The sequence below is a fragment of the Mycteria americana genome, chromosome 5, assembly GCF_035582795.1.
Source record: "Mycteria americana isolate JAX WOST 10 ecotype Jacksonville Zoo and Gardens chromosome 5, USCA_MyAme_1.0, whole genome shotgun sequence".
Classification (NCBI taxonomy): Eukaryota; Metazoa; Chordata; class Aves; order Ciconiiformes; family Ciconiidae; genus Mycteria; species Mycteria americana.
Genome location: NC_134369.1, coordinates 64,068,888 through 64,092,695, shown reverse-complemented (window position 1 = coordinate 64,092,695; position 23,808 = coordinate 64,068,888). Strand labels below are relative to the sequence as shown.

At 45.6% G+C, this 23,808-nt stretch overlaps 1 protein-coding gene across 8 annotated transcripts in view; it reads right to left on the bottom strand.

The window, feature by feature from the left end:
* Positions 1-5,452: 5,452 nt before the first annotated feature.
* INF2 (inverted formin 2) overlaps positions 5,453-23,808 on the bottom strand; it is a 42,622-nt gene continuing 24,266 nt past the window's right edge. The window contains exons 9-23 of one of the 8 annotated variants that reach the window (XR_012776015.1): positions 23,248-23,393; positions 23,100-23,161; positions 22,390-22,492; positions 22,220-22,305; positions 21,571-21,671; positions 20,176-20,246; positions 19,951-20,058; positions 18,761-18,831; positions 18,002-18,122; positions 17,287-17,451; positions 16,471-16,573; positions 15,458-15,616; positions 13,677-14,441; positions 9,061-9,240; positions 5,453-8,474 (exon numbers count right to left, since the gene is read on the bottom strand). Coding sequence is in view for 5 of the 8 variants with exons in the window: in XM_075503702.1 (XP_075359817.1) it covers positions 12,122-12,180; positions 13,677-14,441; positions 15,458-15,616; positions 16,471-16,573; positions 17,287-17,451; positions 18,002-18,122; positions 18,761-18,831; positions 19,951-20,058; positions 20,176-20,246; positions 21,571-21,671; positions 22,220-22,305; positions 22,390-22,492; positions 23,100-23,161; positions 23,248-23,393 (2,120 nt within the window). In the remaining 3 variants the exon portion in view is untranslated. Of the gene's footprint in view, positions 8,475-9,060; positions 9,241-12,120; positions 12,659-13,676; positions 14,442-15,457; positions 15,617-16,470; positions 16,574-17,286; positions 17,452-18,001; positions 18,123-18,760; positions 18,832-19,950; positions 20,059-20,175; positions 20,247-21,570; positions 21,672-22,219; positions 22,306-22,389; positions 22,493-23,099; positions 23,162-23,247; positions 23,394-23,808 lie in introns of those variants that run through there. The other 7 variants (XR_012776014.1, XR_012776016.1, XM_075503705.1 and 4 more) reach the window with 7 other exon arrangements.

The following is a 23,808-nucleotide window of genomic DNA, read 5'->3' as shown; positions in this document are numbered from 1 at the left end:
TCAGCAGGAGTAGAAACACCACCTGTTGAATGAGGAGCAATGAGCAAACTACCACCGCTCCAGAAATGACACAGGAGATGCAGCTTTTTTAGGGACTGCATGTAAACAGAAACAAAGACCCCCATCATCCCAGCCTTTACACAAGTCTTCAGCAAAACATACATTAGTAGCACCAGCAGCTTTAATGGCGTTAACTGGATGGGTACTTTCATTTTTATGTTTAGTGCAGGATCAGACTTATTTGATATGTACACCATGTTTATGTTCCCAAAGGACTAGATTAATATTTATGAATGACCATTTTCCTCCTGACGCAGCAATTTTATGTAATGACTTACACAGACAAAACTCTTTAAGGGATCTGCATTAAAACCTACAATTGATGCATCTCTAGTCCATAGTACACCTCTAAAGGGTCTCCTATAATTTGAAACAGTTTGTCTTTGAAACCTAGCAGTTCATACTGATGATAGTGTCCAGCTCTTACAACAGCCTCAGTAAAACTGTGACCCAGTGGATCCAAAGCCAAAGAAAGCAATAAACTTTGGATTTGTGTTTTTAATCTTAATTTAGTAAGAAATGATTTAAATTAAAAACATTAAATGTTAAATCGACCAGAAAGTAACCCTTGATTTACACAAAATGGAAAGAGTTAAGATAGCTAAGCTAAAGGCCTATAATAGAAAATTAGTATTAACTGTATTTGCTGTTTACTTGAATTAATTTGTTGTTGGTTTCCATAAATATTTTTTTTTTCCACAAATAAGCACTAACACTTTCCCAAAGGTAAAGCAGTCTTGCATTTAATTTATGTAAACAACTTAATGTATCCCCTTTAGGACTTCACAATCTTTGTGCTAAACTTGTACAGATATCTGTAATTACCCTAGCAGGACAAGTGAGGGATTCAGCACTATGAAAGAGCCTAATGAGAGATAAGCCACTTTCTGCTAGAAATATTAGGAGTAAAATGAGCTGATTAAAAAAAAATCTTATTAGAAATAATCATGTTAAAATTCTGCTGTTTGTTTATTTTAATTAAGCTATTGGAGGAATCAGTAAAAGACTATTAATAAAGAAGCTCTTTTTTTTTAAATTAGAGTGCTCATCTAAATTGCTACAGGGTTTGTGTAAAGGAAAGTCTTGTTTTTAAAAATCCTAATAAACAAGGAAGACTACACAAGAAACAGCTAATATGCTTTGAATGATAAATAGGCTTATAATAATACCTCCGAAGATTATACTTTTGAGACTGTGTAGAGAAATCCATGCTCTTAGGAAGATTAAAGCTTTGGTATAACTTCAAGGCAGCTGTAACTTACATTGCTGATACTGTTCAAATGAGCTTGTGGGTATATTTAAAAAAAATCTCTGTGTGAAATTTCTCCTTAGAAAGTACAAAAATCCATCTCTGGTAAATACATACATAGGTACATACACACATCTCAATGCAACCAGACAAGGACTAGCATACTGCAGAATGCTCCAAAAGCTCGGTAACTGGCTGGTACCATTTAGGCAGGGCAGGGAACAGAGATTGATTCAATATACCAGCCCAAATCTGATGATCCAGTTGAAATCAATTAACTTGCAATTAACTGTGAAGCTGTTTTCAGTGCTCTGCTACTCTACCTTTTGTTTTATTGGAAAAGCTGCTGATGTTTGAGGACTGCCACAATACAGGCTTTTGTTTTCATCTGCTTACTGACATGCTAAAAATAGGCACACTTCTCATTAGCCTAGAAAGATAAATTGTATTTTGATGGCATAGGGTTTAGATTTTAAGTCAGATCCAAAAAAAAAAAATCTTACCTCTGTGTCTTGGGCCATGTAAGCACTCTCATTTTTTCATTTCTAGTGTTGCCAATGGGCTGATATGGGGCTATATTATTTTGTAAAACTTGATTTTCTTTGTAGCTGGAAGTTCATTTATTGGTCATTATTATGCTGGAAACAAGGATTTCAACAAATGCTTCAGAAAACCTGGTATTCCCCTTGTGTGCTATTCCTAAAGGGTTTTTTGGAGGGGGGAGTTGTTTAAAAACTATGCCACATACACTTTCAAGGTAACCATCAAAAGTGTAAGCACAAGAGTTAATATCTGCAGTGCAAGATATTTTTGAGGGTAAGAAGATGTACTGCTTACCAAATGGCTGGAAGTGAGCTATAGAATGTATAACCCAACCAGGGAGATGGTTAGTCACTTGTTTATGCAGATAGATGGTCCCAAAGTAGTACAAAGCTATTTTTCGTTACCTCCCAATAGGCTACACTTGCTATGGTTTGGATTCAGGGATCTGCTTGCATTAAGAAGCTCCCAGTGTGATATTCTTCACTGTTGACTTTTCAACAGGTGTAATTTATTCTTGATGTTTATGATTCTTAAAGGGATAAAAATAAGAAGCAGAAGAAACTACAGATCTTAATCCTTTCTTGCACAAACAATCTTGTAGCTATAAGTGTCACCCTCTTCCTTTCAGATGCGTTCCTAGGGGTTTCCAAGGGTTTTCTGCAATCTGGGTTCAGAGAGGTCTTAGGGGAACAGTAGTTCTTTGAAAGTTAACCTCTTCATTTTGTTTTGACTCTAATATGGCTGCAAACATGTTATGTCAGAAAAGAGAAAAAGAGAAGTATGATTTTATTTTTGCATATTGCTAACAATATTTCTTTTTGGTGTTTTTCACCACCAGTTGTCAAAGCGTTTCAAAGGATACTATTGCCCCCATTTTAGAGATGGGGAAACTGAGGCACAGAGAAATGGCTTGCCCACAGCCACTCAGGAAGCCAGTGGCAGAAAATGGTGATCCCAGTTACCCAAGTCCCCGGCATTTCATTTCAGTGCTTTGGCAGCCAAAAACCTGTTTAGTCTTTGCAATCTAGCAAGTTACCCACCTCTCCCTTATTAAGATCCAGCTACTGCTGTGCCTCCGTTTTCTCATTTCAAAAAGCTGGAAGCAGTTGGAAACAAAGTAAAAGTGCTCGCTCTTCACTCTGTTACTGCCTCTGCAGTACTGTTACTACCTCCTCTGGCTGGAGGGTGGCTGTGAAGTCTATGTGCTTAATGCCTGTGGGCTCGATCCTAGTGATGGAGTTAATTAAAGAGCCCTCTAAGGGAACTGGCTGCACTTTTTGCTAGCTGGAGGGAAGGCAGGAGCCTTGGGATCTGCTGCAGACGGAGCCTGGACCAGCAGCAGCAGCTGTGGGTGGCACACCTTGGAAGAGACTGCTGCTAAGACCCCTTTGCTGGGCTTTGTGCCCTGCAGTAGGGTGGTGAGGCAGTTCAACCAAGGAGCCATGTGAAGATGTATGTAGAGTACAGGGATGAGCTGTGAAAGGTCGGAGGCTGGGAGAAGGTGGGTTGTAGGACTAACTGAGGGCTTTGTAGAGAGTAGGGATGAACTCTTCAAAATGGAAAGGAATTTTGGCAGTTACTTTAACTGGGGCTTGTATGGCTGAAGAGATTAGTTGACAGGATATAATAGCTTTAATCTTTGGATGTTTGCTAGGTTTGAGATAGGTCATGGTTTGGAAGAGATTGCCATGTTGGCTGTCATTTAATCTACAGGCGGTAATGCTGTGGTCTGCACCCAGACTTGCAGGCAGCCATGCCACAGAACTTGCCTTGTGGTGGTCAGGGTCTCTCCTCTGTCCTCTAGACCTCTGCAAGTGAGGTAGAGCAGTTGAATGTACCTGGAGGGAGAAAAACCCTTCTGTCCTCCTGTTCTCCATGGGGTCTCTCCAATTAAGGAGGTCTTCTAGAGAAGCAAACCATTAGTCTGTGATTCAGGATGGGTTTATAGACTGCTGCTATGGTGAACGTAGTCACTACCCCTGGGGCATATTCTTCTGAGTACGTGATACCAGTTCACCAAAGAGGATTAATGTATAGACATGAAAGGGTTTCTGAACTCCTACTACTATCTTTTCTGAACTACTCTGCTTCTCTTGTATCGGGTTCTTGCTGAACAAAGAATCAAAGAAATGTTGGTTGCGGGGGGACCCTGGAAATGGTCTTGTCCAAGCTCCCATTCAGAGGGCTATCACCACCACTAAAGATCAGATCAGCTATGGTTTTGTCTAGTTGAGCTATGAAGAATGGAGACTACAAAACATGGCAAAGTGTATAGAAAAAGTCTGTTGGCCTCAAAGGATCACTCCCAGAAATTGTGTGCTATTGGGGGTTTCATTTAGATTACAAAATCAAGTTGTGGGTTTCAAAGGTTCACAGCAGGAGACATTATAGATCTGTTACACCTTTTGCCTGGGCTGCCTCTTCTTCTTTGGGCAAACCCTATCTCTCTGTGGTAGCTCTGACTTTCTCCATCCATTCTGACTGATGGATTTGGTAATTACTTGTCACCAATTCATGACTAAACTCACTGCAGATTATGTTGTATGAAGCTGCTTAAGTACTAAACAAACACATCAGGTTCTGCATGCCCAGAGCAGGGCAAACCAACCGTAACCATAATGTAGGTGTCATCAGCAAAGACTGCTAATCCTAGAAAAAAACTACTTTGATGGGCTGGGAGTGTATCTAAACTGACTTGATAGGAGCTGACTGTCACAGAGTGATTCTCGTCTTCTGACTTTCAGTAACGTAAGCTGAGTCTGCTTAAAGTCTCCATTAGGGAAGAGCAGAGCTCCTGCTAATTCCTCCCGACACCTGGCTCTGTATGAATTGTCACGCACAGTTCTTACAAGAGTTGCTCATGCTGCAGCAAGGAGAGCCTTAGAGTCCCTAATGAGAATTAAGTGCTAGCACAGCACGGATGAAGGAGTGAGTCACACTTACAGTGCTGGATATGCTGATGAACTTGCAGTGATCAAATTCTCCACTGGCATTCAAGGTCTGGTACCTGCTTTACACTAAGGAGTTGGAAACCTTTTTCTTTACTATGGACCTGCATTGCCATTGCAAATCCTGCAAACAATGCGGTTATTCTGCGAGATTGTCACTGCGTAGTAATTGCGAACACCCATCGAGGTCCCTTCACTGTCACTGCCCCATTTTTAACCCTCTGTAGTCACACTTCTAGACATGGCAAAGCTGTTTTTCATACCCTGCCCACAGCTTAATTGTGAGGTGACCAAAGAAAATGTGGCTCGTGATGGAATTGGTTCATGACTGTATTTGCTTTCAGATGCATTAGGTGAACATAACCCCATGACTAACATGTTCCCCCATGTTTCATGGCTGTGACTATTACCACATAGATAGATAGAGCGAGCTAGGGCGAGCTAGGATTGGTACAGTGCTGACTTTTGGTATTGGTAAGCTTGTATGTGTGTACAGACCACTGTGTACAGAAAACCAGAAATATGAAGCTGTAGAACCAGGATTTATGTTTAGACAAAATGAAAACTGGTTAATTTTGCTGAAACAGGCTCATGCATTTTTCTTCTATTTCAATTTATCCTCTCTCTTTCTAACCAGGACAGAAGGTATTTCTCAGCCCCCTCTGCTCTACTGAATGTAGGAGAAGACCAAATGGTATGCTCAAAGCGAAAGGCACTGGAATAACTTTGGATGCAGAGATTTCAGCCATGCTCTAAGTACAGTGCAACGCTGTGGTGGTGCTCATGTACTAGATATAGCTCCGCTTACACATCTCTGTTTCTTTGACAGAAAACAATGGATAATTATTACCTAGCATATACAACAATGATATGTTTAGGTGTTTTATAAACTATGTGGAAAGTATAGAACTTTGATGGACATATTCTGGTGAATCATAGGCCTTCCCCATCCCCACAAGAGAGAGGAAACTTGTCAAGTACTTATTTTATTCTAAACTTTGAAATATTTTCAATATTGAAATAAAAAAAAAACCCAAAACCAAACCCAAAAAAACCCAAACCCTGAAAATCCATCCCATTAAACATATCTGAATTCTGGTGTGAAATACTTGGAAAAGACTTATGCTGATTTCTTCCATAGATTCATTTTATCACATTGCCAATACTTAATTAAGGAATATGCAGTTATTTGGCAGTGAGAAACTTGTGGTGTTCACAGGCTGGTTTACATACTGGACTCCATGTGCAGTTGCTGTAATATACCACAAGAATTCTTTTTTGAGGTCCAAACTCACTGTTGGCTTAAATGACCACAGACCTGTTGAAGTAGCTGCAAGTGATGTTGTTTTTACCAGCAATTAAATTGGCCTTGCAACCACTGAAAAACCTTCAGGATCATGAGCTTTATTTCAAGGTCACAAATGGAGCAAAACTGCACATCCCAGTTGAACATCTTTCTTTGGCCTGCTCTCACTCTGTCCCCCTGTTCTTCTTAAATAATCACTGTAATGGAAGCAGAGCTGCTCTGGAGTAATAAATTATGAATGCTGTGCTTCAGCCTGCTTATTGGGATGTGATTGTAGAGATAATTTAATATAGTTTTCACAGATGACTACGGAACAGAGAACAGGCAGTGGCTCAAAATAACCCATTTCTCCATAAACTCTTGAGGGCACTGGAAAGACAATGCCAAACACCCGCTCTTTGGAGGCCGAGGTAAGAACGCAGAGCAAAAAAACCTCTGGCTGTGCGAAAAGAGCTGCTCTCTCTAGCTGGAAATGGGGGTAGTTGAAAGACCGAGATGGAGAAGTGGACACCTGCTGCAGCATCTGAGGAGAGCAGCCTGTGGGGCATCGGCAGGTAAGGTTCCCTAGGTGACACCCAGAAAGCCTGGTTGTTCCCGAGTCCTGAATCTCAAAATGATGTTGTTCCTATTGATAAAACAGCAGGGTGGGGAGGAGGAGGAGGAGGCTGGCTGCTGGAAGGCTCTTGCTGGAAACACGAAGGTTGCAAAGCTGCTGGGAAAACGTGTTTGATACTCAGATTTTTGTAGCCTGGGGTCTAATGTGAGAGCAGAGAAGCTGGATTAATGGGAGCAAAAGGACTGATGCTTTGAGTGATGTGCTCTGAGACTGGAAAAGAGGAAGAAAAAGGGGAAGCCTGTAAATGTGATAGAGACAGTCCTGCGAGTCAAACCTGGGGCGGGTTACGTGGTTCTGCAGGGAACGGTGGGGCTCTGCCTGCTTCTGCCAGCCGGGGACGGGATTCCAGCTGCAACGGGGCTGTGCTGCTCTGCGGGGTCTCCTGAACTGAAGCTGCCCAGGCGTCTGCTCTCAGCTGATCTTTGCTTTTGTTAACCGATTCTCAATATGCTCATAGCAATGCTTTGGTTAAAATAAACCGGTGATTTAATTCTTGGTTTAACTTCTGACTTAGTCCAGCAAAGTTTTCAGTATTACAAGGACATTACAAGTCCCATTAAGCAAAGCAAAATAAGCTTTAGCCTGAACATTAGTCTAGCCACAGTGAGTTACCATATAAAGGCATAATTCTTAAACATACCCAGCTCTTCCACTTGATTCATGTTTCAGCACAGTATCACACCATAGATTCAACAAACATAGATCATTTTAAATGGACAGCTATGTACAAAACTATGATACAATGTTATTACAAAACTTGAGAAATAACGCTCTGAGTTTTGAAAACACAATACTGCACACTCCCAGTTTTAAAGCAAAAGTAACATGAATCTACACGTTCTGCAGCTTGAACACAAAGACTTTTGGGTGCAAGCAGCTGACAATGGCATTGAAACCCAAAGATTTACTAAAGGATGAGCTGAAAATGTGTCCAATAGAGCACTCTGGAAAACCTCTTTCTGGTGCTTTAATAACAGGAACTGGGGCCCTGGTTCTCCAGAAGTTGATGGATGCATCTGTGCATGTGAGAAGACTACTGCAAGACTACTGATGAGCTTCAGCTTAATTGCACATAAGCATCGTGTAGGAACCAGACACTGTTTATATGGCCATATGCTTACTAAAATACCTACTTTTTTTTTTTTTTAACTTTTTTTTCCCTGTAACCAATTTCCCTTGCTTTAAATGATTGAGAGTAAAAATACATTTGTCTGATCTGGGTCTTGGACCTGATCCAATATAAATTGTCAGTGGGCGGTGAGAAGAGGGAGTAGCGCGCTTCCACCTGTGATGGTACAGCCACTGCTTAATTTATACCCTTAATTTAGTTGAGGCACTGCTATTTTTAAAATTTCTCTGAGGGCTAAACACTGCGGTCCTTTCTTGGGCCACACTCAGCTGTCGTTTCAAGAGGAGTTTGGCCTAAGAGCAGGTTGAAAGACTTGGCTTTGAAGACAGCGGGCGAGAGGTCTGACCCTTTCAGGCCGCCGGGCGCAGAACCGTCCCCCGTCCCCGTGGGCCCCCGGCGTAAGGCACGGGACGAGGGGGCCGAAGTCTCCGGGGAGGCTCTTTGGGTCTTGGGGAGGGGAGGGAAAGGCTGCGTGAGGAGAAGCGGCGCGTCCTGGAGGGGCGGAGGTGACCACGGTAGCGTTTCGGCGATGCAGAACCCGGCTTCTGAGAAGCTGGCAGCACTCCAGGGACGTGAGAGAGGTTCTCTGGGTCTCTGTTATTTCTTCTGCCTTGCCGTGACACCTGCGGGAGGAGGGGGAAATGCAAATTATTTGCAGCTATAAAACAAAAGCGGTGTGTTTTTACATGTGTGTGTTATCTAACGGTCGGGGTGCTACTAGGGAAACCAGTTTCAGATAACCTAAAACCAGGTAGAGCTAAATCTTTATGTACTTAATAAACACCTCATGTTTCCAGAACTGATCCTGATGTTGAAGAGTTCGGGCAACTTTACTTTTGAGCTGGGCACTAGTTCAGTCCAACAACATGAGGCTTGTGTTTTCCGAGCAGAATATTGGAATATGCTTCTAGATATTAAATTGCTGAACTTCCTAAATCTAGAGGATGTAGCAGGACTGTCAGAAGGATGGGGTGGCACACTGTCATTTTTAAGAGCTTGTCTCACTCCATAACCAAAGCAAATACCATTTCTAATGACAGACATGAAGGCAAAGGCCATAGGAAGATGAGCATTAGCTTGATTACTTTCTTGTGGTCCATTAGAAAACTGCCCACAGACAGTACTGAGTCTGCAGAAGGGGAGGTGAAGCATCTGGTTCTCCAGAATTAAAGGAAAACAATGAAAGAAAAAAAAAAAAAGAAGGAAAACCTTGACTCTCAAGCCCTGCTGTCTCTTTGCAGGGGGAGGCTGACGTCCCGCTGTGCCATGTGCATGTCGTAGCTGCTGGCAGGCAGCGCTGTGTCCCCTCCTGCCCCTTCCTCCCTCCTCACCAGGCTGTGGTCTTGGAGCACTGGCCTATGCTCCCTGTTTGGTTTGTTCTTTTATTTTCTAGGGAATAAATCAAGTAGATTTGTGAGCAGGGAAATTGCCAAAGCCTGGTTGCTTATGGATTTGTGCTTCCAAGACTTGTTTGCCCTAACCTTTCTAAGTGACATAAAGATGGCAGGAGAGGAAAAAGGGAGTTGCACAAACAGACGTGAACATTTGTCTGCAGTGATTCTCTAGGGTCTAAGACAAGGGAACTCAAACAGCATCTCTCCTGAGTCCAGGCATTTGTACCGTCTCTCCTCTGTTTGACTGTCAGCTTTTGTTAAATGGTTCTTCTTCAAGCTCTTTCAGATTTGGTTGGAAATGAGTTCAGATGTTACCAGCACACATATGAACACAGTGTGACCACCAGTGCCTTGATTCCATGGGAAAACAGGCTTAACCATTTCTTTCAGGAACACGGAGATAATGTAGAATACCACTCTTTGGGTGTAAAAGCTGACACTTAAAGAACATTAACATTAATACAGAAATTGCTGCATAACAAGATATAGTCAAGGTGAGGCAAGAGCTCAGCAGCTGATTACAACAGTCTTTTACTGAAATATTATTTGAGCCACAGTCTGGTCCTGCTGTTACTCTGCTGCTGTTACCGAAGCTCTAAAAACTGATAAGGGCATCCAGTCTTGATCCCTGCAGCTGGATCTGCACAAGAAGGAAGAAGATTCCTGCGGTTTCACTGGGACCCAGCAACTTCCACATCCAGCAAAGCTACCAGAGAGAGAAATATCCTGCACCAAAAGAGAACTGGTGCTGTGACCTGAACAGACCATGTGCACTTGGGACAGTCAATAAAATTAAAAAAAAAAAAAGAGGTGGAACATCCTAGGAAAAAATATTGATGGGGAGCACTCTCGGCTTGCGGAGTGTCATATCAAGAGGGACGGACTCGAGCTGCATTTGGGTGAGGAAGCACTGTGGCTAGACACTAAGAGAAGCAAAAGGATTTTTGTTTCCTCTAACCTTTCCAAGTGACATAAAGATGGGAGCAGAGGAAAAAGAGAATTGCAGGTTTCAAGGTGCAGCTCGGCTCTGCCCTCCCGGCACTGAAGCACAGCCGGGCGCTGCCGGCATGACGCGGCTGTGCCAGGCACTGCAGTTCACGGGCGCGCTGAAACTGCTGCCTGACTCGGTCACTTCATAAAGGTACTGTTTGTCCATGCATTCCTCTATATTGCTTTCCTGTGTCTTCTAAGGGCAATTCAAAGCTCTCTCTGTGTCTGTTTTTTTCAAATATGATGGGTTTTTTTAAGCCTGCATGCTGGAATCCCTGTGCTTAAAACACACATAATCCAAGTTGTACTTAACTCACGGTTTCAGCTGCCCTCCCTGTGCAGCACGACCACTGGTCCTGACACATTTCTTTCCTGTGTCTCACTGCTACTATTTTCTGCTCTTGCTGCACATCTTCCTTAGGATTTTTAAACCAACAGAGCTACTTCCCTTTTCCACTTGATGTAATCCTGTGGTACGGCACGGGAAGGGCCAAGAGGAGGGCAGGAGTGAGTCGGGACTGTAACTATCCAATTTATATCTCCTTTTCTCTTGCTAGCAATGATGCTTCAGGTGCAGGAACAAAAACAACCCTGTGTGGAAATCCTGCAGAGATTTTTCTGCCACCTTTCTCTACCACCTCAGGGGCTGGGAAGGGGCCGGGGCCGCTGGGCTGCATGGGAGCAGGGCTCCTGGCCGGGCTCCCAGCCCCGGGCACTGGGGGTGCTGGAGAATAAATACATTCCTTTCAGGAAACCAGACAGTGAAAGATTTGACAAGATTGATTCAGTTCATAAGAGATACTCATCAGCGTGGAAAGGACAATGCGTAACTATGCAATTTCAGTACAGTGGGTGTTTCGATTGTTTCTTTTTCTTGCTTTTCTTTCTACTTGCTGTAAAAACAGGTAAAGTTTTGCAAATGAAAGTCGCATCCTGAAACGCCTTAAGTTTTCTTTTGAGGGGCAACTGTATGTTGCCAGCATCAATGAAGGATGCAGGGAACCTGGTACACAGTTTCACTAGAAATTGGGTTTACCTGTATTATTCTGGGGGGGGACAAAAGCCAAATCACACCCCTCCACCCCCATCCCAGAAAGCTGCATTAATGCACGTAAGAAGTAGAATCATAGAATCATTAAGGTTGGAAAAGACCTCTAAGATCATCTAGTCCAACCATCAACCCAACACCTCCATGCCTACTAAACCATGTCCCGAAGTGCCACGTCTACATGTGTTTTGAACTCCTCCAGGGATGGTGACTCCACCACCACTCTGGGCAGCCTGTTCCAATGCTTGAAGTGTGCATGGTCCGTTTGTTCCAACGCACTGCTTCGCTTGCAACTCTGGAATTGAATTTGGCTTTGAGTTGGAGCTGGTATCTTGCCCCAACTAGTTCTTCTTCCCGGGTCCGGTGTTTTATTCCCTTTTCCAGATACCTATATTTAAACAGTGCGGAAGGAGGTGGCTACCCGCAAGCAAAGCAAACATTGTTCTTTGCAGGAGGTAGGTACTGAAATTGCATTTTTACAGTTTTTGAGAAAATAATGGGATCAAAGCAAGGACTTTGTTTATCACATGAAGCTGGATTCACTTGGTTAGAATAATGACTTTTAATTATCTGCAGGGAAAGGAGGTTTGGCTGCTGCTAACAGAGGACAGACATGTGGGCTATGACCCTGTGTCAAGGGGAGATCAGCACTGACTCCACTCAACGCCAGATCAACACCCTGGAGAGTAAAAATCAGAGTAACAAATTTATTTTACATGTATTTGTGATTAGACACAAAGACAAAAAGCTTAGCTGATATGCTGAATACTGATTAGGTCTGTAAAGTCCCAATGCTGTGGTTAGTTCACATAGAAACACCTTTGCGAGTTTACATACCTCATTGTACCACACAACCTTTTTTTGTTTTATTATCTCCGGTATCAGTCTCAACCTCTGCTTTTAAACAAAAGACAAACACTAAATAAAGCTGATCATGGCAAGGCAAATGTAACAACAGGGAACTTTTTATAATGAAAACATTGTCTAGTAGCAGAGAGGTTCCTACGACACCATCCCTGGGTGCCCAGGGAGCCCCGTGGCTTTTTGGGGGATCAGTTCCTTAAGCCAGAAATACTAATTTCAGATGTCAGGAAAGCATTGCCACGGCTGGGAGTGTGGGGAGCTCCCGTTGCTGCAGCTCCTCCTGCTGCCTCCTGGGAAGCAAGTTTGGGAACCACTGCTCTGGGAAAACACTTCTGGTTTGTGGCTTGTTTTTTAACCAGGGGAAGGTGGCGTGTTCAGAAGCATAAATAACTACAGCCCCAGGGCATGCTGGCGTTACAGGGGTAAGTCCCTCTGTGGTGGATGCTCAACCCACACCGTCTTTCTCAGCAGTGGGTGTTCAAGCCCTCCTTTCCTTTCTCCTCCACCTTCCCTGGAAAGACAAACATTAAACATTGACAAAAAGAGACTTCCACCACTTCCCTGCGCATTTGTTTGACCCCAGGATCTTGCAGAAAACAGGCTTTGAACAGGATATTGCATCTTTCTAAAGGCTGACAGACCCATGTGTCTTCCCTATGAGGCACCTCTAATTTGGGATCCCTTTAATTTGGGATTAAAGTACCCACCCAAGGGCAGCTTCAGCTTGGTAGAATCTGAGGGACTCGGATGCACTTCCCAGGTTTGGGACCGGCTGTGGACATTCGCCATGAGGCGGAGACCTGGGTGGCTCCATGCCTCCGGCGGCCGAGCTCTCTCCTGGCACCAGCGGGGCAGCCCAGTGCGAGGGACCAATTAAGCCGGCCAAATACGATCCTTCGCAGGAGCATCAGCAAGATGCTCTTTTTTAATTGTTGACTTTTTCCCCTCACCCTGCCGCGATGGCTTGAGGGCCTGATGTTCAGGAGCTACCTGAAGTACCCCTGGGGCAGGCTGTTAAGTCACTGCAGGCAAAGTGCTCTTGCAACGAGGCTTAGGAGAGGAAAAACCAAACAACCCCATGGCAGTGCTGATGTTGCCGGTTTTATGTGTTTATAAGTAGTTGACAGGGGGTGATCGCTGATTAAGTACCCAGTATTAACTGCTCTTAATCACTGCTCTGGAGTCTAATGGAGCTCTTGTTTGCACATAACCGTGCCTTGTAGCTGTCTTTAGCACACTTGACAGATGTGCTTATTGCCATCTTTACTGCGTATGTGTAATGGGCTTTTTAATTATTGATTCATCATTACCCCTATAAACTACTCATAAATGTCAAGAGAATGAACAATGCTTGTGTTTTTCTTTTAAAATCTCTTTCAGGTTTAAAGAAATAACAGCTCTATGAAACAGTGGCTATAGGGGCAGGGGGCATTGGACCTCAAAGTGGGAAGAAACAGATATATAAAAATATATGAGGAAGCATCCCCAATTTAACTCAGTCCCCAAGGGCTATATATGAAATAGGCTACCTGAGTAGCTTTTGCTGTGCCTCTTCTTCTTCCTCCGTTTCCCGGACGGCCTCTGCTTTTCTCTGTCAGTGGGACTTTGCCCTGGGGGGAGCGTTGCTGAACAAGAGGAGTCGGTGGCTGGCTCCTCTGAGAAGGACTTCTCTTGAGAGGTGTCCAACAGCGAGTCTGTACCAGGGTCTACATTTTCCTTTGCCATCTCTTTCAACTCTGCCCGATGAGCCTCATCGCAGGGAGCGGACTGAGCACTGCCAGGGTCGACTCCGGTCTCGCTCGGCCAGGTTTCTGGCTCCTGTGCCATCCTGTAGCTTTCCAAGCCATCAGCTGGGCATTCCTTGTCCTCGCCATCTGAGATGGACCCATTGAGTTGGTCTCTCAGAGCAGTGCCTGAACTGCTGCTCGCAAACCTTATCCCCATGCCCATGTTAACAGAAGAGAAGGCAATAGAGCCGCTCTTTGTGCTCGGCTGGAGGCTTGCCCAGCTGTCTGCCTGCTCCATTCCGGTACCTGGCATGGGCTGACTGGCCCCATCAGCTTCTACCAAGCTTACTGAGGGGCTTTCCGTCCGGGACTCTGGTGGCAAATTTCCTCCAGCATTGTTTTTAGATAATGCCTGGTTTGAAGCTGAGGCATTTGTAGCATCTCCACCCATCTCCAACAGGGCAGCGGTTGAGTGGGGAGCGCTTTCTGAGGGATGACCGTCGTTGTTTTGCTTGGTCTTATCATCGACCTGCTTTCCTGCTGCTTGTGGATCCTTAAGGCTCTTTCCTTTAAACAAAAACCATGCAGTCAGCCAAAGCTGCAGAGTTGCACCTTGGATTGACCAAGGTGTTTCTGCCACTGGGAGAGCAGGTGCCTGCAGAGGGTGCCCTGGCCTTAAAGCAGCTATGCAGAGACAGTACCATTTTATCCTCCCTGTACCTCCCCTCCTTATACCCCATGCGGTCACCCCCGTTGGACTCCAAGGCTCCAGCTCAGCAAAGCCCCTCCTCTGTTTTCATCAGGTGTTTATGTGTCCTTGCTGCCAACCGGCTGACTTCCATGGAAGCCGCCGGACTTGCAGGGGTGTCTGAAAGCCTATGGCAGGAAGAGGGAACCCACCTGCGAGGTCCTGAACCAGCTGAGTCTGCTGGCTTGGCTGCATGAGGACTTCAAAACTGCCCATCAACCAGCCTAATCCTGCCCTTGCAAAGCAGGTTTAGGAGAGCCACAGTGCACAAGTCAGGCTCTATGGTAGGCCAATGTCCTTGGACTTCTCTAACGTGCACTGACACTGAGGTCATAAGACCAAAGAAAAGCTAAACCCATGGGCATCTCCTAACAAGCACCTAAAGGACTTGGGTCCCTCTGCAAATAGGGGTTTCTGGTCTTTTTTAAGGGCTGCTTTAGACTCCCAAATGTAGATTGAGACAGGGTGCAGCAGTCTCCAAGGCACTGACAAGCTGTGCTACTGAGACTCAATAGCACGGAGGGGACTCGTGTGGGGATGACACCAGCACCCATCAGCATGGTACTGTGGCTGACTCATGGGCCATGCCTCTCGGAGGGTTTATCAGCATGGGTACAAGGCCATGCCGCTCCCAATTGCTGCTAATTCTGGGGCAGACCTGGCTGGCAACAGCTCAGGGCTCTCTGCTCCTCTTCTCCACAGCACCGGCTGCAGAGCATCCTTAAATAAAATGCCCCAAATGCAAACACAACGGCTTCTTGCTTGTGTGCTTGGCTCAGGCTCCAAGGCAGATGGGAATGAATAGCTGCAGGTACAGTCGGGTCTGTGTCCTTACCAGACTGGCTCTCCTCTGGGCTCTCTGCAGGTGAGGTTTTAGGAAGTGCATCTGACTCGTGTCTGTTCTTTGTCTTTCTCAGCGTGAACCCTTTCCTTATGTCGGCCAGCAGCGCATCGATGACGCACACCTCCTCCTGCTTCACCACCCCCTTCTTAACTGGGATAGAGAGAGACGGGTGTTAAATCTGCCCATGAGATGGGGCAGAAGGACACTTTGCAGTGATGCTATCGCTTGGGGCAGGTACTGCTGTCCCGGTACAAGCAACCACTGGGCAAGAGCAAGGCACCAGTGCCAGGCCTGGGAGCAGCCTGTGCTCCGTGCCCCTGCAGCAGCATGTCCTGGCTGAAGTCAAAGGGTTTACGCCGAAGTCTGGGTGCTACAGGCTGGCACCAGTAGCACCAGCTCTGCCCAGACTTGTGCCTGGATGTGCCATGACCTTGAAACACCTCCTGTTTGCTATCTGTGTCAGTGGGGGCCTTTTTTTTGGGGGGGGGGGACACAGGGAGAGAGGGAAAATAATCTCGATTTTTCTTTCCTCTCAGCTTCTTCCAATTGTACTTTTCAGTTGTGCCTTTCGTTTTCATCCAGAGAAAGGCAGGTTTAAGTTATCTGCAAGATTTTTGGGATGTCAGTAGTCTGTGGTAAAGAGAGACTATTCAAGTGTATATAGGGATTTTGGCGGGGGCGGGGGGGGAGAAGTCAAATGTTTCTTGCTACATTTGGGATTCAAAAGTAATGTTTAGAAACTGAAAAAGTTAACAACTGACATGTTTCAATTTGATTTTTTTTCTCTGCTGTTCAGTCAGCAAACCTAAAATTAACTTCTCTGCCCAGCTGCAACTGTGAAAAGTCAATTCTGAGATATGGCTGTAAGACACCTAAAAGCCTTTAGTCAGCCGGCACCTGGAAAGCCACAAAATAAATTGCCACTACTGGTCCATTAAAGCAGGACCAGCATAGAGCTCCTGTCAGCTCCATCTCTCTTTTTTAAAGCTCTTTCAGATACTCACTGACTTTTCCATTTTCTCCCTTCTGTCTCTTCCCCTCTTCCTCTTCCAGCTGTTTTTTCCTCTTCTCTGCTTTGGCAGCTTGCTCCTTTCTGTCCTTGTTTTCCTGCAGTGAGGTAACAGGGACATAAGAAGGTTGGCTAAACGTCTGCTAGAAAAGCCGATGAAGAGAAAGATGATCTGCAGGTGGTTGCAAAGAAGGAAGAGAAATTCTGGCCTTATCCTGTGCAATAAATAAAACGGGCATGGGGAATAAGGGCTGTCTTGCCAAGAGGGTGAGAGGGAGACGGCTGGCTTGGCCAGGACTCTGCCACATCCCAGTAGGAGGTGGCAGTGGTGGTCTGCCTAACACAGCTACCTTCCGGTGCGCAGATCTTCTGCCTGACCTTTAGCTGAGGCAAAAGTGGAAGGTACTGAAGCCACAATTTTCTCCAAATTGGTGGCTTTTTTACTATACATCCCCTTTCTGAGCCTGTTTGCTCAGGCGGGAGTGAAGGGTTAAGTTTTATAAAGCCGTTCCTCTAAAACTTCCACACTTGACTCCAAAGCGTCTTTGTGACTCTGCAGCTAAAGCTGCACTGAAAGCCCAAATCACCAGAGTCTGGGCCAGGCCAGGAGCACCAGCACTGCATGAGGGTGCAGTGGAGCAGGGATCAGCACCCCTTCCGCAGGTGACCTCATGCCAAGCGCTGAAAGAAGGGGGCTGTAACCAGCATCCTTCCCCCCACCAGATTTGGGTGCCCGTCCCACCCCTGTCTGTCGGAGCAGAGGCATGCACCAGTACTAAGGCTGCTCAGCATCATGCGCGCAGATGCCAACCTTCAGGGCTCGGATGAAGAGATCTCTGAAGGTCTTCATGGTGCCAAATATGTCCTCTAAGGACAATTTGCTTGGGTCTTCACAGAGATAATTTGCAAGTTCTTCTCTCTTCCTTTCAATGGTTTCAAATTCTTCTTCCAGCTTTCTGGAGGCATCAATGCTATCCTGAAATGCATTTAATATACACAGTAAAACACCATCCAGAGGACAATGAGTGAAGTTCACTTAAAGAAAAAAGGATGTCAACGTAAGAGCTTTAAGCAGGGCTCTGGAGCCCTGGTGTTTAACTCCAGCAGAGCTTATGGGGTGGGAAGAAACAGATTTGCAGATGATCTTTGCTCCTGGTGACTGTGCTATTGCCAGTTTACAGGGGTGGCTTGAGCAAGACATGGAAAGCTCAATGCAAAGCTTAATCCCAAGAGAAGGGGTTTAGTCTGGTGATCCACACAGAGGGTCAACATCTTCACTCAAAGTGAGGAGTCACACAACAGAGTGGAGAGAGCAGTGGGGGTGGGGGCCTTAGGTATCTAGGATTGGGGTGGAGGTGGCAAATAAACACCAATGGGTTGTGTGGCATCACAGCCTATTTCCAAATCTGAGAGCATGTCTTGTGGCACTATCTTCCACCCTCTCATGAGCCTCCTCAGCTGTGCATGTACCGCGCACTGCCTCTGCGTGTGTAATGGAGGAGACACAAGGGAGCTCCATTACTGACCTGGATAGGTTTCTCATACTGTTGTTTCACATCGTCGTTTGATGATAAGACCTTTCGCTGAAGATCCAGCAACTTCTTTAAATTGGTATTGGACTCCGTGCGTATAATATCAAGATTAATTCTGAAATCACACAGAACCCCACCATTAGCTGACACTCCAGCATCCTGCGCTGGCCAAAGAGTGGACAAGTCTGAGCTGGCAGTTTGGTTGTCCCTCTGCTTCCCACCACTTCACTGAACTGAAATCTGAGCTCTGAACTCTCTGTACAATCTGAGCTCATGGAAAACAGCCTCCCTCCGCAGCACTTATGAACAGGCTGCCAGGTCTACCTACAACTTTGTGTACTGCGTAGATGAATGCCAAAAAAGCCCATGCATTCAAAGGGCTGTTCTCCACTCTCAGAGCTCGGCATTAGCTCACTTTCCCTGGTTGAAGGCACTTCAGAAATGCTTCTAGGTAGCTGGCCTTCACAAGCTCCTGCTACCACAAAGGCAGTGCAGATTTTGGAAGGGCTTGGGAGGCAGCGTTAACTGAATGCTCTGCAAATTTCAGCCCTAAGTGTTGCCAGCTGTAGTAGAACTATTATATATTAAAGGGGTTTCAACATTCATGAACCAAATCTTTCGGTTAAAACTAAGTAAGATGCCATCTTGTTAATGTGCTATACCAGCTGTGTGTGTCCTAATTTCTGGTACATTGTTGATGTGTATGGGATTTATTTTTGGTTTTGATTCGAAGGAAGTGACACACAATTTTACCCTGCTGCTTTTGAAACATATTCAAGATCCTTTGGCAGTTCCAGTAGGTCCGTGTGGCTGTTTTCTACTTCCTGAAGGGGAAGAGAGAAGGAAGTGTTATTTGCTGTGTGGCAGGAGCTGAGAGAGGAAGCGGGGGAGAAGAGACACGGGCAGAAGTGCCCGGGAAGGATGACTGTGCCACGTCTTGCTGCTGCCCCCCCCGTTCAGTTTGCTTTGCCTTGCAGAGCTGAGCCGCATTCAAAACAGGACAGCACGATCAGAGAGGAAAGGTATTGCTCCTGGGCTATAAAAGCGGGCTAATGTTCATAGTTCAAAGCAAAGCTGACCTGCTGCTGAGCTCTTCTTCTACCCTCTTCTGAGACACCTACTCTTGGCCATGGGAGGAGGCAGGACTGTGGTTTGATGCAGTCTGACACTTCCTATGGTCCCAGGAGGTTATTAAAAGGGCATGAATCTTATTTGCATGATTTACTTTCATGGCTGTGGTTGCTGAAGCTACTGCCAGCTAAAGTGGGGCGTGAACATGCATAACTGGAATGGAGGGACCTTGATGAATGAAGGTGGCAGAGCAGAACATGGAGAAAAAAGAAAAAAACCCCAGCAATGCAGGGAATAAAAAAGCCATGGGGGTTAGAGGGGAGCATGAAAAGCTCAAGCATAGTCTGGTGGAAAATAAGCATCTCATAGTTGAGGTGCTTAGAGACATGGTGTAGTGGTGGTTTTGGCAGTGTTAGGTTTATGGTTGGACTCGATGATCTTAAAGGTCTTTTCCAACCTGTATGATTCTGTGATTCTGTGATTCTGTGAAAAGGGAGAGGCCATGGAAAGGCAGAAGGGCTGAATGGGTACAGACCAGCCAGGACAGCTTTGGTAGTCATGTGCTCTGTGGTTTGCAGCTGCTCATGTGCAGATTGCATAAATATGAAAAAGGAAGTTCCAGCCATTCCGGGGAAAGATGCTGGAGGAAACCAGAACAAGTCTTAAAATTTATTTTAAGCTCCCTGAGTAGTGCCCACAAGCAGCCTCCGCCAGCCTAAGTGAATCAAATGCTCCCAACTTGTGACACTGCAGCTAGCCAGGGAGGATACAAACATGAGCGTGTGGCATTAACTGAAAGTAGAGTAGGAGAAATTGTTCATCTGTCATAAAATCCTCCCCCTTCCTTATCGCTCAGGACTTGGCAGTGGTACCTCCAGAATATGGTGCAGCAGCGTAATGCGGGTTTGGTTTGCTTTGGTTTCTGTTAGTTTGAGTAAAGTGCTGATTTTAAACCCATCAGCGTCGCCTGTGTGACTTCCCTACAAGACAGAAAGAAAGCAGATGTAACTCCTGTGTCCATCCAAATTACAACCCTAAAGGAGATCATCCACATACTGTAATGACTGGGGGGAGGACAAGACAAAAGAAGTCCTTACATAGTTCAGAAAGTTTCCAACTTTGAGAATCAGTTGACAAAACAGTGGTAGGCGATGACTGTTCAGAAGATCTGAAAAACATAAAGGACTTTTAAACAAAAGCTTCTGTTACACCAGATCATTTCCTAAACTGCATTGAAATTGGGATTCTGAGTTTCACCAAACCAAATCTGATATTTCAGATCTGCAGCCCAATGGCCCAACCTGCAGAGAAATTGATTCTATGTAGATTCAATTCCACGAGTTTGGCTTAATAAAAGTTTTTGTGACTTACGTTTCTTTCTTTCTTTACATCTGGTCTCTCATTCCTAATGGAACATAACCTGGAGTTGGACCCTCCTCACTAACAGCCATCGACTCGCTGCCTTCCTTAGAAGTACCTCGATTTACCCTGGTGTGGGTGAGGATAACTGGGCTGTAATTTTAATCTTGCAGACTCTGTTCAGCTGTGCAGTGAAGCCAGTTCTGACAGCCCTGTGATTATCCGTCAGCTCCTAAAACCAGACACACTCGCCCTGTTCTTGGTCTCGCATGGTGGAGGTGATTACCAGGGCATGAAGGGTACAGTCCCTGTCCTTGCTCTTACGACAGGGCGCTGCAGCGGTGTGCTTTCTGAAGCACTCAGCTTTGAGGCAGGAACAGCTCCAAAAGGACAAGTGGGCTGCTGGGAAGACACTTTTTGGGGGAAGTTTCAATTTATCCCAGCAGGCAGCTGTAATGCCAGCTGGAGAAACCCCCGGCAGGAGTTGGGGGAACCGGCTCTGTAGGACAGGCGGCCCTTGACAGTGCCAAGAAGAGCATCCTGCTCTCAGCAGAGTGGGACCTGAGGTTTTTGCCACAGGAAGCCAAAACCTATTGCATAGTCTCTCCATGTACTCACAAAATGGGAGCATCAGCAATCTATAGCCCAAAATAACAAACTTTTTCTTCTGGTTCCATTTGTAGGCAGGGAAAAACTAAAGCATCACTACTTTCTGGGTTAAGTTCGGGGTGTGCTTTTCTGGCAGCATAGAAAGTTGCTGTGTGAAGGTCTTAACATGGCAAATAATGCTGGATGAATTAGCTGTAACGGGGCCAGCTCCGCTGTCTAAATTCAGCTCCTTTGAAAGGGCTGACGAGCTTCCAACGCTTCACCGTTGAAAGTGTTTCCGAGGAATACATCTGCTGCAGAAAAAAGAGGGCTGAGGGTGAGGGAAAATGATCTCTGGTCCTATTAAGGGCTTTGACCATCAGTGGAGATACCTAAAGCTGTATCCTGTATTCTGCAGCGAACCAGTGAATGGACTGCAGAGGAGTTTTTGAGGGGCTGGGTAGCTGCAGAGCTCCAGGGGAGTTCTGGGGGGCTTAAAGCTTCCTGTCATAAATAAGATCCAGAAATAAGGTCAGGTCATTTACCTTCGCAGGCTCTCCGGATGGCTTCAGCTTTCGGCTGAATCATGTCCAGCACAACGGTGGTCTCTTCACAGATCAGCATACATTCAATGCGCAGCTGGTAGCTAAGGACAGAAGTTGATTCAAAGCTTAAAGGCACTGTGATCTTGGCCAGCACAGTGTCCCTCTTCCCACATCACCGGTAAGTCTAGCAACCCCACAACATCGCTGTCAACCACATCCACATCAAACTGTTGTCTGTGGATTTTGGAGGGAGGCGAGGGGCTGCCGCTTGCCTTGGGGACCAGTGGGGATGTAGTTTCTGCTGATGCACTGCGATCAGCAAAGAGAAGACGGACCACCGTGTGAGATATGGGTCCCCCGTCTTGGCATTGCATTTGGCACTGCCTTTCAGTAAGTTATGGGGCCTCTTTGGGCAGGTCTGACCCTAGGTCTGGGCCAGCTTCTGCTGCTTCAGAGGGAGAGGAGGTGCTGGAGCAGCAACAGCCCTTCATCTAAGGGTAATGGGGAAAGGGATGGCTCTAAGGTGGAAGGGGGAATCCACAGCTATATCCATCACTGTCTGTCTGTGAGGTTCCTATAAAGAAACTTAAACTTCCCAGAGGTAAACCAAGAAAAAGATTGGGCTGAAGTTTATGACCAACACCCTTACCTGGGAATCTGAAGGAGGAGAAGATAAAACTGATCTGCATTTGCTAGCTTTGATTTCTCTTCTTTGAAGGCCTTCAGGTTTTCTATCTAATGAGAAATAAAGAATCAAGACTGCAGGACTGCACTGTGTGTTCAGATCTGTGAACTAAGGGTACCATTTTTCCTCCTGACCTCATGCTTTTCAGGCAGCAGCTTCAGCAACTGCTTCAGAACCTCAACGTCGAACTTGGTCCGGTCCCCATTCTGGACCATGGCAGCCACCTCTTCATTGGAGCTGCACGGAGGAGAACCAGAGTCAGCCGTCACCCAAGGACCCCTCTTCCACAATCACACACTACTGAGACATGTATCTGTGCAAGCGCTCCGTGCTTTCCCTAGTGACAGTCACAATAATCCAAAAGGAAAGATATGTCCCCATGATTAACTTAGAATTGGGACCTGGATCCCTGCTACGCCCCAAATTTTGTTTCTGGCCCTGGTCAAATGACTCAAGGCCAGAGATCAATCCTGCAACTCAGACCTCTGTCTCTGGGCATTTTACTACCTTAAAAGAAAATTTAATTCTTCTCCATTGGCCCTGTTTTGAGGAGGGATTTGACCTCCAGAGGTGTCTCACAGCCTAAGTCACCACTTTATCTGTAACATGGAGATGTAATGCCTTTGCCAACATACAGGGATGTTGTATGTAAAAAACATAATTAAACCCCTAAACTGAGTATTTTAAATACAATGTAGGACAAACTGAGAAATGTTCAGATGTTTCAGCAACACAGACCACCAAAGTGCATTGGCTAGAATAGATTTCATGAGGACCTTCCAGATATTATGCAAAAACCTGCTCAAAGTTTTGTCAACTGTCATGAAAATTGGCCATATCTTACCATTTAAATTGCTTCAAAAATATGTTCAAATTGAGACTTTTCTTGGAGTCCAAAAATGTGATCTTCATTAAAGAAAAAGAAGATATCTCGTATTAGATGAGCTGTCTGCAGTGATCTTTATTCGAAAGAATGAGAGGGACCTCCTCACCTCCTTCGGTTCTGCCTTCACTGGTGCGGCCGTTTTCTCCTTGGGGGTTGGTTGTGGAAAGCAAAACAGCTGCTCTATGCTTGTGTAATTGGGCTCTATAGTTTCCTCACTGCTGCTGCTCACTGAAGCCCACATTGAGTGACTTTCTGAAAAAAGACAAGGTGTTCAGACTGGCTACAGGGACAGCTGAAAGCTCCTGGCTTTTGGGGCAATGTGAGTTGCTAGAAGGGACACTTCTCAGAAGATGAATGAAATAAGAAGAGACATATTAGTCCTGAACAAATGCTAATTATTTAGGAGGGACAAGTCCCACAGGCAGGATCCAAAGGGCCTGAAGGGTAATTAAACCCGGTGCTTCACCCCAAGATGCGCTGGTAAGAGGATGCAGTACTGGGCACACAGAGGCCATACAACTGCATTCTCCTCCATGGTAGGCAAACCGAATCAGCATGAGAAGGACCTCATCCATTTCTTTCCTAGTCCCATGCCTGATGTTATTTTTGCTTCTTTGCATGCTAGCTGAGGGATTGCCCACAACCTGGCCATCTTCTGACTGTGACC